Source organism: Carcharodon carcharias, chromosome 33 (assembly GCF_017639515.1).
Source record: "Carcharodon carcharias isolate sCarCar2 chromosome 33, sCarCar2.pri, whole genome shotgun sequence".
Taxonomy (NCBI): Eukaryota; Metazoa; Chordata; class Chondrichthyes; order Lamniformes; family Lamnidae; genus Carcharodon; species Carcharodon carcharias.
The window spans coordinates 11,194,641-11,206,903 of record NC_054499.1 but is presented as its reverse complement, the minus strand read 5'-3'; the positions used below and the strand labels follow the sequence as shown (position 1 = coordinate 11,206,903).

The 12,263-nt window shown below is 49.1% G+C and overlaps 1 protein-coding gene across 1 annotated transcript; it reads right to left on the bottom strand.

Annotated features, from left to right (window-relative positions):
• Positions 1–552: 552 nt before the first annotated feature.
• Positions 553–8,040, bottom strand: LOC121272362 (paired immunoglobulin-like type 2 receptor alpha). The gene is made up of 4 exons (XM_041179006.1): positions 7,961–8,040; positions 4,600–4,968; positions 2,412–2,602; positions 553–1,003 (listed from the first exon to the last, which is right to left on the bottom strand). Exons 1-4 carry the CDS (start codon positions 8,001–8,003, stop codon positions 923–925), a joined length of 684 nt encoding a protein of 227 aa, XP_041034940.1. The 5' UTR covers positions 8,004–8,040; the 3' UTR covers positions 553–922.
• Between the last annotated feature and the right edge of the window lie 4,223 nt (positions 8,041–12,263).

The following is a 12,263-nucleotide window of genomic DNA, read 5'->3' as shown; positions in this document are numbered from 1 at the left end:
GGTGGCAGGGTGTTGTGGGTGAGGTGGGTGGAATGAAAATGCAAACACTCTGGGAAACAGATTCGAATCCCATCTGGGCAGGTGGTGGAATTCAAATTCAATTAATTAACGAAGTCTGGAATCTAAATCTAGTCTCGAGAATGGTGACCATGAATTTGTCATCAATTATTGTAAAAACCCATCTGGTTCACTAATGCCCGTAAGGGAAGGAAATCTGCCAACCTTACCCTGTCTGGCCTTCCTGTGACTCCAGACCCACAATATGCGCTTGAATTTTAACTGCCCTCTGCATTGACTGAGCAAGACACTCATTTGAAAGGGCAATTAGGGATGGGCAACAAATGCTGACCTTCCCAGCGAAGCCCACATCCTGTGAAAGAGTGAAAAATAAACAAATAAGGGTCCGGAAACAGGAGAAGAGCCGTTGCCAGTGACTTTTCTCCCTGGCTCTGGGTTCATGGCAGAGCTGACACTCAACAGAATTTAAATTACCACAGAAAAAATTTAGCAGCAAACAGAGACTATTTCACCACAGAAATGTACAGCATTAGAGTTTATTTACTCAGCGAACAGGGTCTGTTATTTCTATTCTTTTACAGTATGTGGGCATCGCTGACTAGGCCAGCATTTATTGCCCATCCCTAATTGCCCCTTGAGAAGATGGTGGTGAGATGCTTTCTTGTGCCGCTGAAGCCGGTAGGGTGTAGGTACACCCACACTGCTGTTAGGGAGGGAGCTCCAGGAATTTGACCCAGTTTGTTTCAATTCTGCACTAAAGCAAGCCTTCAACAGCGTCTGCTTCAAAAGGAGGTTATAATTAGTTCAGAAAAGTGTGGTTTGTTGAGGATGTGGCTCCATTGTGTGATCAAGTGTGATCCGGTAGAATTGCAGGGCACAGCACATCAGGATATATGGCCCTCAGTCACAGATTCCGACTGGTGACTTCAGTTTGATCCACTCGTCTCTCGTTTGGTCTGTTCCCAGAACCTTCGATCGGGAGAATCTGAAATTGATGACACAGGTTTATAGCAGGAAAACTCCCATGTGAAAAGATTGAGGCAACAACCAGGAATTCCAATAGACCAGAAGGATGAACACTCAATGCTTGCAAATTTCACTCATGAGATGTTAGCATCACTGGCTCGGCCATTCTTTATTGCCCATCCCTAAATGCCCTTGAGAAGGTGGTGGTGAAGCTCCTTCTTGAACCACTGCAGTCCGTGTGGTGTAGGTACACCGACAGTGCTGTTAGGGAGGGTGTCCAGGATTTTAACCCAGAGATAGTGAAAGAATGGTGATATATTTCCAAGGCAGGATGGTGAGTGACTTGGAAGGGAACAGGCAATTGGTGGTGTTCCCATACATCTGCTGCTCTTGTCTTTTTGAGTGGTTGAGGTTCCCTGTTTCGAACTTCAGTTAAAGGGACATTGGGGAGTTGCTGCAGTGCATCTTGTAGATGGTACACACTGATGTCTCTGTGTGTCAGTGGTGGAGGCATTCAATGTTTCTGGATATGGTGCCAATCAAGCGGGGCTGCTTTGTACTGGATACTGTGGAGCTTCTTGAGTGTGGTAGGAGGAGGCAGGTGGAGAGTATTCCATCACACTCCTGACTTGTAGATGGTGTGCTGCCTTCGAGGAGTCAGAAGGTGAGTTACTTGCTGCAGAATTCCTAACCTGCTCTTGTAGCCACAGTGTTTATATGGCTGGGTCAGTTTAATTCTCTTCAATGGTAACTCCCAGGAAGTTGAAAGTAGGGGACTCAGCAATGGAAACGTCATTAAATGTCAAGGGGGTGCTGGTTAGTCTCTATCTTATTTGAGATGGTCATTGCCTGGCACTGGTGTGGCACGAACGTTACTTGCCACTCACCAGCCTAAGCCTGAATGGTCTCCATGTCTTGCACCATGCAGGTGTCATCAACATCTGTACCTGAGGAGTTGCGAATGGTGCTGACCATTGTACAGTCACCAGTGACCATCCCCATCTCTGACTTCAGGATGGAAGGAAGGTCATTGAAGAAGCAGCTGAAGATGTTTGGCCCTCGGACACATCCCTGTGGAATGCCCGCATCGAGGACCGGGGATTGTGAATCACAACCACCTTCCTTTGCGCTCAATGTGACTCTATCCAGTGGAGAGATTCCACAGTGCTCCTTGATGTCACACTCGGTCAAATGTTACCCTGATCTCAAGAGCAGTCACTCTCACCTCACCTCTGGAATTCAGCTCTGTTATCCAGGTTTGGAGCAAGGCTGGAATGAGGACAGGAGCTCAGTTATACAGAGACTCTGACTGTCCACTGGGGTGGGGTCCAGATTGACTGAGAGGCCATGTCTCATTATCTTTAAAACAAATATTATGTTTATCTACATCACAGGAAATATTGATGATATCACAGAACTCAGATTACCGTAACTTCTCTGCTCTTCATCAGATAAATTCCGATCAGCCAGATAATTGCCAGCATTCCCAGAGCGAGAACGGACCGGATGATCAGGATTACATTCTGGCCCAGTTTGTCTTCATCTTCCACAGTGCGCACTGATGTTGCTGCAGTCACTGAGGGGGTTAATTGGGCTGGTGAGGGTGTGGGTCCCTGTCCTGTGAAATCCAGGAATGGAAAGCAATGATGTGGAAACAAGAACACGGACACAAACCAGGAACAGAGTGTGATGGGAAACGGGAAATAGTCTCAGTGTCAGAAACCCTGGGAGACAGGAGTGTCAGTGTGGCAGACCCTGGGAAGACAGGAGTGTTAGTGTCCGAGACCCTGGGGGAGACAGGAGTGTCAGTGTGGGAGACCCTGGGAAGACAGGAGTGTAGGAGTGGGAGACCCTGGGGGATACAGGAGTGTCAGTTTGGGAGACCCTGGGGAGACAGGAGTGTCAGTGTGGGAGACCCGGGGGAGACAGGAGTGTCAAGTGTGGGAGACTCTGGGGGATACAGGAATGTCAGTGTGGGAGACCCTGGGGAGACAGGAGTGTCAGTGTGGGAGACCCTGGGAAGACAGGACTGCAAGTGTGGGAGACTCTGGGGGATACAGGAATGTCAGTGTGGGAGACCCTGGGGAGGCAGGAGTGTCAGTGTGGGAGACCGTGGGGGAGACAGGAGGTTCAGTGGGGGAGACCCTGAGAAGACAGGAGTGTCAGAGTGGGAGACCCTGGGGGAGACAAGAGTGTCAGTGTGGGGGACCACGGGGGAGACAGGAGTGCCAGTGTGGGAGACCCTGGGGGAGACAGGTGTGTCAGTGTGGGAGACCCTGGGGGAGACAGGAGTGTCAGTGTGGGAGACCCTGGTGAAGACATGAATGTCAGTGTGGGAGACCCTGGGGGAGACAGGTGTGTCAGTGTGGGAGACCCTGGGGGATACAGGAGTGTCAGTGTGGGAGACCCTGGGGAGACAGGAGTGTCAGTGTGTGAGAACCTGGGGGAGACAGGAGTGTCAGTGTGGGAGACCCTGGGGGAGACAGGAGTGTCAGTCTGGGTGACACTGGGGAGACAGGAGTGTCAGTGTGGGAGACCCTGGAGGAGAAAAGAGTGTCAGTGTGGGAGACCCTGGGGGAGACAGGAGTGTCAGTCTGGGAGACCCTGGGGGAGACAGGAGAGTCAGTGGGGGAGACCCTGAGAAGACAGGAGTGTCAGAGTGGGAGACCCTGGGGGAGACAAGAGTGTCAGTGTGGGGGACCACGGGGGAGACAGGAGTGTCAGTGTGGGAGACCCTGGGGGAGACAGGTGTGTCAGTGTGGGAGACCCTGGGGGATACAGGAGTGTCAGTGTGGGAGACCCTGGGGGAGACAGGAGTGTCAGTGTGGGAGACCCTGGGGAGACAGGAGTGTCAGTGTGGTAGACCCTGGGGGAGACAGGAGTGTCAGTGTGGGAGACCCTGGGGGAGACAGGAGTGTCAGTGTGGGAGACCCCTGGGGAGACAGGAGTGTCAGTGTGGGAGACCCTGGGAAGACAGGACTGTAAGTGTGGGAGACCCTGGGGGAGACAGGAGTGTCAGTGTTGGAGACACTGGGGGAGACAGGAGTGTCAGTGTGTGAGAACCTGGGGGAGACAGGAGTGTCAGTGTGGGAGACCCTGGGGGAGACAGGTGTGTCAGTGTGGGAGACCCTGGGAAGACAGGACTGTAAGTGTGGGAGACCCTGGGGGATACAGGAATGTCAGTGTGGGAGACCCTCGGGAGACAGGAGTGTCAGTGTGGGAGACCCTGGGGGAGACTGGCGTGTCAGTGTGGGAGACCCTGGGGGAGACAGGAGTGTCAGTGTGGGAGACCCTGTGGGAGACAGGTGTGTCAGTGTGGGAGACCCTGGGAAGACAGGACTGTAAGTGTGGGAGACCCTGGGGGATACAGGAATGTCAGTGTGGGAGACCCTCGGGAGACAGGAGTGTCAGTGTGGGAGACCCTGGGGGAGACAGGAGTGTCAGTGTGGGAGACTAAGGGGGAGACAGGAGTGTCAGTGTGGGAGACCCTGGGGGATACGGGAATGTCAGTGTGGGAGACCCTGGGGGATACGGGAGTGTCAGTGTGGGAGACCCTGGGGAGACCGAGTCTCAAAATGGTAGAGTGAGAAATGGAAAATCCAACTGAGTGTTTACCTCGTACAGTGAGGAATGTTCCAGTGATGCTTTGCCACTGCTCGTTATAATTTCCTGTTATCTCCACACGACAGAAATACCTGTTCTGGTCACGCTGTTTCAGGTGGTTTATCCGGATGGTTCCAGTGTTTTCCTGATATGGACTTCCCAGGAAATCAATCCGGCCGAAGTAATGAGGGTGAGTGTATCTCCGTGAGAGGTTGAATATAAATTCTCCGTGATAATTATTTCTTCTCCAGCAAATGTTTATCTTTCTGGGTTTGTGTGTTTCTGGGTAAGTGAATGAACAGGGGATATCGATCGATTTCCCTATCAGCCCCTCGAGGCGCTCAGGCTGGGACACAGTGAAACCATCTCCATTTATCATCACTGGGGGAGAGAGAAATAGAAAGTGGTTATTTCGGAATCGCCAATAAATCTCACCCAGTAGAAACCCAGTCCCGGAATGCTCTCAGGAACAGGGAAACTCCGAATCCTAAAGTGCAGCCGGTAACTCTGTAAATCTGTTATTCTATATATAAACCACACAAACCCTGAGATTAGATTCCAGTCTGTAACTCTGTAAATCTGTTATTGTATATATAAACCACACGAACAATGAGATTCGATTTCAGTCTTTAACTCAGTAAGTGTGTTTTTCTGAAAATAAACCGCATGAACCCTGAGATTAGATTTCAGTCTGTAACTCTGTAAATCTGTTATTCTGAAAATAAACCACACGAACCATGAGATTAGATTTCAGTCTGTAACTCTGTAAATCTGTTATTCTATACATAAACCACACGAACCCTGCGATTAGATTCCAGTCTGTAACTCTGTAAATCTGTTATTCTATATGTAAACCGCAAGAACCCTTAGATTTGATTCCAGTCTGTAACTCTGTTATTCTATATATAAACCACACGAACTCTGAGATTAGATATCAGTCTGTAACTCTGTAAATCTGTTATTCTATATATAAATCGCACGAACCCTGAGATTTGATTCCAGTCTGTAACACTGAAAATATGTTATTCTAGATATAAACCACACGAACCCTGAGATTAGATTCAAGTTTGTAACTCTGTAAATCTGTTATTCTATATATAAACCACACTAACCCTGAGATTAGATCCAGTCTGAAACTCAGTAAATCTGTTATTCTATATATAAACCACACGAACCCTGAGATTAGATTCCAGTCTGTAACTCTGTAAATCTATTATTCTATATATAAACCACATGAACACTGAGATTGGATTCCAGTCTGTAACTCTGTAAATCTGTTATTCTGTATATAAACCACATGAATCCTGAGATTAGATTCCAGTCTGTAACTCTGTAAATCTGTTATCCTGTATATAAACCACTCGAACCCTGAGATTAGATTCCAGTCTGTATCTCTAAATCTGTTATTCTTTATGTAAACCACACGAACCCTGATATTAGATTTCATTCTGTGACACTGTTAATCTGTTATTCTGTACATAAACCACATGAACCCTGAGATTAGACCCCACTCTGTAACTCACTCCTGGGTATCTGCTAATCTATGTATTAACCCCCTCAATTCCTTGATCAGACTCCAGTTTTTAATGTGTCTCTAACAGTTCTCAGTTTTGATTGGCGGTGACTGTGGGGCCTTGATGATTGACTCTTTTCCTCTCCTAATGTTTCTTTGAGTGGAATTTTCCCAAATTGGCACCAAGCAAACCGAGATTTTACCCATCAGCAATGAAAATAAGAGTGGAGCACACCACCTCCCCCGCCCCCCCCACCCCCACATCAGTGACTGCTCCCTTGAGTGACTGTGAATGTGGAGGGTCTGACCAGGATATCCTGTAGCCCCCGCTCTGGCCACAGGAAGGGCAGCGATGTGACCAACCCAGCTTGGGAGGTGTTGGCAATGGTAGTCAGCACCAACCCCCTTCAGATCAGGACAACCACCCAGTGCCTAACAAATTTGTCTGAATTTTTTGAGGAGGAGACCAGGTGTGTAGATGAGGGTAGAGAAGTTGATGTAATTTACATGGATTTCAGCAAAGCCTTTGACAAGGTCCCACATGGGAGACTTATAAACCAGACAAAGAAGCAGAGAGGACTGAGGGGCGACCTGATCGAGGTGTACAAGATGATAAGGGGCATAGACGGGGTGGATAGGAACAGCTGATCACCTTAGTTGAAGGATCATTCACAAGGGGACACAAGTTCATGGAGAGGGGCAGGAGGTTTAGGGGGGATGTGAGTGAAACCTTTGTTTACCCAGAGGGTGGTGAGGGTCTGGAATGTGCTGCCTGGGAGGGTGGTGGAGGCGGGTTGACTCACATCCTTTAAAAAGTACCTGGATGAGCAATTGGCATGTCATAACATTCAAGGCTTTGGGACAAGTGCTGGTAAATGGGATTCGGGAGGTAGGGCAGGTGTTTCTCATGTATCGGTGCTGACTCGATGGGCCGAAGGGCCTCTTTTGCACTGTGTGACTCTGTGATTCTGTAATTCTGTCACTGCAGTGTTAAACAGACCATTTCCACCCGGAGTCTGTAATGAGCAGCTCCCAGCACCGTCTCTATTTTTGTCTTTTACTTTGTAAAACCACAGCTCAGTGTTTCCTGACAACCATTTAATGACCTCCCCCATCGATCACTGCCAGCTCATTTTCCCTCCTCCACACTCCTCAACTCATCCTCCAAATCCTATCCCACTCTAACTCCTGCTCACCCAACTTCACCCTCCGCCCTCCCCGTTCTCACTCAACCCCACGGTGCCCAGTCCACCAACACCTCCTGCTCTTTAAATCCTTCCATTGCTTCCAGCACACCCACCCCACCCTTTCACTCTAACCTCCTCCAACCCTACAACCCTCCAATATGTCTGCTTTCTCCCAGGTCCAGCATCCAGTGCATCTTTCACTCCCTTTGTGCCAACATAGTGGTTTGTGCTTTTAACTATCTGAATCCCTAGCTCTGCTATTCATTATCTAAACCTCTCTGTCTCTCTCTCCCTTTCCTTCAAGACCCTCCTTAAAATCCATATCTTTGACTGATCATTGGGTCTCTCCTCCTCATATCTCCTTTGGCTCTGAGTCCCTTTGATGAAGACGCTTCTGGTGAGCACCTTGGGAACATTTCCTTTGTTAAAGGGGCTTCTCCAGCTGTTGTTGTTGTGGTCTCTCCTTAACTCTTCAACCTGAGTGGGCATCACATCAGTGCCAATTGTGTTGACCATCCCTCCGTCAAATGGAATGCCAGGAAAAGCTTTGGCAGGTTCCACAAGGCTCTGTGCCTTTGGGAGGATCTGTGTGGGTGGTGAGGAGCTGCAGGGGAGTCTGGTGATGTGGTGGGTACAAAGCAAGAGGCAGGGATATCAGATAGATTTTACTCACCAACGGAGAGGTAGAGAAGGATCAGGCAGACAGCAGAGTCCATTGCAGCTCCTCAACTCACTCTGCGGGTCTGGGAGAGGCTTCGATGATGACGGAATGATGAGATGGGACTTTGTCACACACATCTGAGCAGTTAGTTCTGCTTTTCATTTTACCATTTCAGTAATATCCTGTTTAGGATATCCCCTCCCCTCATCCGAGGCTGAGGCCGATTATTGTGCCCAGGACCAGCCTGAAGATAGACAGTGGATCCCGGGACACTGGTAAGTTGGGGCAGGATGGACGTTCAGTGAAAGGGGGATCGCCGGGGGTCAGGGTGCGTGGAGGGGCACTGTGGGGGCACAATGGTGATAACATTCATCAGTACACTCTATTCCTGAGGTCTGGTCCCTAGAGAAGGCACACAGTGTCTGTGAACGAGGGTCACCCACCCATTCTTCAGCCAGAAGTGCCGAGTGGATGATCAATCTCAGCCTCCTCCGCAGGTCCCAGCTTCACAGATACCAGTGTTCAGCCAATTTGATTCACGCCATGTGATCTCAAGAAACAGCTGAAGGCACCAGATAGAGCAGAGGCTATGACAATAGTGCTGAAGACTTGTTTTCCAGACCTAGCCATGTCCCTAGCCAAGTTGTCCGAGTACACCTATAACACGGGCATCCACCCGACAAACTAACATTCACACCACACAAGTGCCAGGCAATGGCCATCTCCAACAAGAGAGAATCCAACCACATCCACCGCATTAAAAGTTGACCTTCTGCACCATTGGAGCATCGTAACAGAGACTTCAATAAGATCATGCCTGGCCTGATTATCATCTTAATTATAATTTCATTCCTCATATCGTGTGGATCTCCTCAGGATTAAGCTTCTTGTAGTCCCTGGGGAGACAGGAGAGTCAGTGGGGGAGACCCTGGGGGATCAGGAGTGTCAGTGTGGGAGACACTGGGGAGACAGGAGTGTCAGTGTGGGAAACCCTGGGGAGACAGGAGTGTCAGTGTGGGAGACCCTGGGGGAAACAGGAGTGTCAGTGTGGGAGACACTGGGGGAGACAGGAGAGTCAGTGGGGGAGACCCTGGGGGATCAGGAGTGTCAGTGGGGGAGACCCTGGGGGAGACAGGAGTGTCAGTTTGGGAGACCCTGGGGAGAGGCCTGTGGGACAAGGCGAATTTGAATCCAATCAGTGGTGGTCGGTATAACTTCAGTAGTTTTCGGGTGTACCGGGCAGAGACCATGTAAAATCAAAAGGCAGCTGCAAACCTCCAACATGCTCCACGGTGAAAATAACTTCATTTTCAATCTGTAAGGTGAAAAGGCTTTGCCTGGAGTTTGGTTTAGTCTATGGATTGCCGGAATGAAGATACCTGTAATCTGTAGCCCTGCTGATATATTTTACCTTGTGTAAATTAATGTAATGTTCTATTAGCTTAACGTAAAACCTCGAGAACTGAAGGTGTCTTTCCTGAATATCCTGAACATCTCAAACATCTCCTCCCGTCTCACGTCCTCTCATCTCCCCTCCTCTCCCCTCACCTCTCCTCACTCTGCTCTCCTCTCCCCTCTCCTCACCTCCCTCTGCCCTCCTCTCCCCTCACCTCTCCTCACTCTGCTCTCCTCACATCTGCTCCCTCTGCCCTCCTCTCTCCTCTCCTCTGCTCCCTCTGCTCTCCTCACCTCTCGTCCCTCTGCCCTCCTCTCTCCTCACCTCACCTCCCTCTGCCCTCCTCTCTTCTCACCTCTCCTCCCTCTGCCCTCTCCTCTCCACCCTCTGCTCTCCTCTATGTTCTCTTCTACACTCCTCTTATCTCCTCTCCTCTTTTCCACTTTCCTCTCTTCTCCTTTCGCCTTATCCTGTCGTGACTCGCCTCCTCGCCTCCTATCTTGTCTCATACCCTCTCCTCTTATCTCATCCCTCCCCTCTCCTCCCCTCTCTTCTCCTTTCCTTTCCTCCACTCTCCTCTCACCTCCGCTCCTCTTATCTCCTCTCCTCTTATCTCCCCTCATCCCCTCCCCTCTCCTCTCTTCCGCTTCCCTCACCACTCCAGCTCAAATCTCTCTCTGTTTATCTGTAAATGAACCCCTCCCACACTCATCCATTACAAATAGGGTCAAAACACTGGATAATTGATGGGGTTTCCCAACAGTTTCATTCTAGACAAGGTTTCCTGATGATCCCCATCAATCGATCTGGATTGACTCTACATTCGCCACCCACAATGGCCTTGCTGCCTCCCTATCTCTGTAAACTCCTCCAGCCCTATCACCCTCTGAGATCTCTGCACTCCTCCAATGCCTGTCACTTATACATCCCCGAGTTTAATCGCTCCACCATTGGCGGCCGTGCCTTCCCTTTGGAATTCCCTCCTTAATCCGCTCCACCTCTCTCCCCTTCATCCTCAAAACAACTCCTCACACCTCCTGATATTTCCTTTGGCACCGTGATCCTTTGGTGAAGTTGGTGGGGCACGAAGACAGGGACAGGACAATAAGATAGGTTTCACTCACCGGCGGAGAGGCACAGAACGATCCGAGAGAGATCAGAGTCCATTGGGGAGCCACACCTCACTCTGTGAGCCTGGAGGAGGCGCCACTGATCACAGGCTGATGAGACGATGTGTATAACACACAACCCACGAGCAGTTAGTTCTGTTTTTCTCAACTTCCTTCCATTTCTGTCTCTGGGGAAAAACTATCTCCCAAATCATTTCCAACTTCCCTTTCAAAGTCCCAGCTGTCAAGCCTTTCACCCTCTGCTGGCCGTGACATTTCTATAGACTCACACTTGAAACTTCAGGACACGAGCTTCTCAAGAATTCTGACACTGTGTCGCAACAGTTCTTATCAAAGTCACCAATGACATCCTGTGTGAGGGTGACTGAGGTAAGCTTTTAACTCCTCGTCCTCCTCAGCCTGTCTGCAGCCTTTGACACGGTCGACCACACCATCCTCCTCCAACAGCTCTCCACAGCCTGGACGGGGTGGGATTGCTCTCCCCTGGTTCCACTCTCATCTCTCCAATCGTAGCCAGAGAATCACCGGCACTGTCTCCCGTTCCTGTCCACACACTGTGACCTCAGGTGTTCCCCAAGGATCTATCCTTGGTCCCTTCATATTCCTCATCTTCATTCTGCACCTTGGCAACATCAAATGAAAGCCCAGCGTTAGTCTTCATGTGACCACTGATGACAGCCTGATCAACCCCGCCACCACCTCTCTCGACCCCTCCACTGTCTGTAAATTATCAAGCTCACCCGATAAACAGGAATTTCATCCAGTTCAATATTGGGAAGAGTGAAAACACTGTTTTTGGTTCTGGTTACAATCTCCACTCCCTAGCTACCAATTCTATCCCTCTCCCTGGAAACAGTCATATTGACCCAGAGATGAGCTTCCGAATACAAGTCACTAAGACCACCTATTTTCACCTCCATAACACCACCCAATTCCACCCCGTATCAGCTCATCGGCTACTGAGACCCTCACTGAAGCCTCTTTACCTTGAGTCTTGACTATTCCAAGTCAGTCCTGGCTGGTCTCCCACATTGCACTGTCTGTAAATTTGAGGTTATACAAATCTCTGCTGTCCTTACTCACAGCACTGGTGAACCTTGGGTCTTACCAAAATAAATGTAAAAAGCTAAAGACCAGGATTGATGCAAAACAGGGTTTTGAATCACGATCGCCCATTTTATTACTCTTGAAAACTGTGGTAACAAAATCCCTATGTGTCACTAAGAGATCGATTAAAGAAAGACCTTTCAAATCTCTACTCCATCCTGGGTTCACCCCAGAGAGGCTGTAAAAGGGGCAGATGCCATTTATGGTATATGTTGGGTAGGTTCCAGAGAAGTTAGGATGGTAAGGTTGTATTAGTTACAGAGTTGAAATGTTTGGTAAATGTAGCGATTTCTTTCTGGCCATTTCCCTCACATCAGTTGATTGCCCTGTGATTGGTTATCCTTAGAGAATCAGAATTAGGCCTTCAATTTCAACAGTGCTACAGTCACCCTGCAACTACATGTGGGTGTAAAGAAACACAGACAAAAGCTTCATTTATGTAGGACCTTTCACAATGTCTCAAGTTGCTTTAGCACAAATGTAGCATTTAAGTTGTGATAGTCACTGGCATAAGTTAAGCAGAGCAGGCTCGAGGAGCCGAATGGCCCACTCCTGCTCCTAATACATACATTTATACATCATTCGGATGGATGAAATGAGCTGTGTTAGAGGGCTTCTGTTATCCATAATCATGATGTGAACAGAGGGTGGAATCATGGCTGGAGTTCTGTTGATTTAGTTG

Excerpts from the sequence above, each read along its gene's own strand:
- LOC121272362 (XM_041179006.1), bottom strand. The coding sequence starts at position 8,003 with ATGGACTCTGCTGTCTGCCTGATCCTTCTCTACCTCTCCGTTG. Across the intron at positions 2,603-4,599 it reads AACATTCCTCACTGTACGAG|GACAGGGACCCACACCCTCA; the intron begins GTAAACACTCAG and ends TGGATTTCACAG. Across the intron at positions 1,004-2,411 it reads TGAAGAGCAGAGAAGTTACG|ATTCTCCCGATCGAAGGTTC; the intron begins GTAATCTGAGTT and ends CATCAATTTCAG.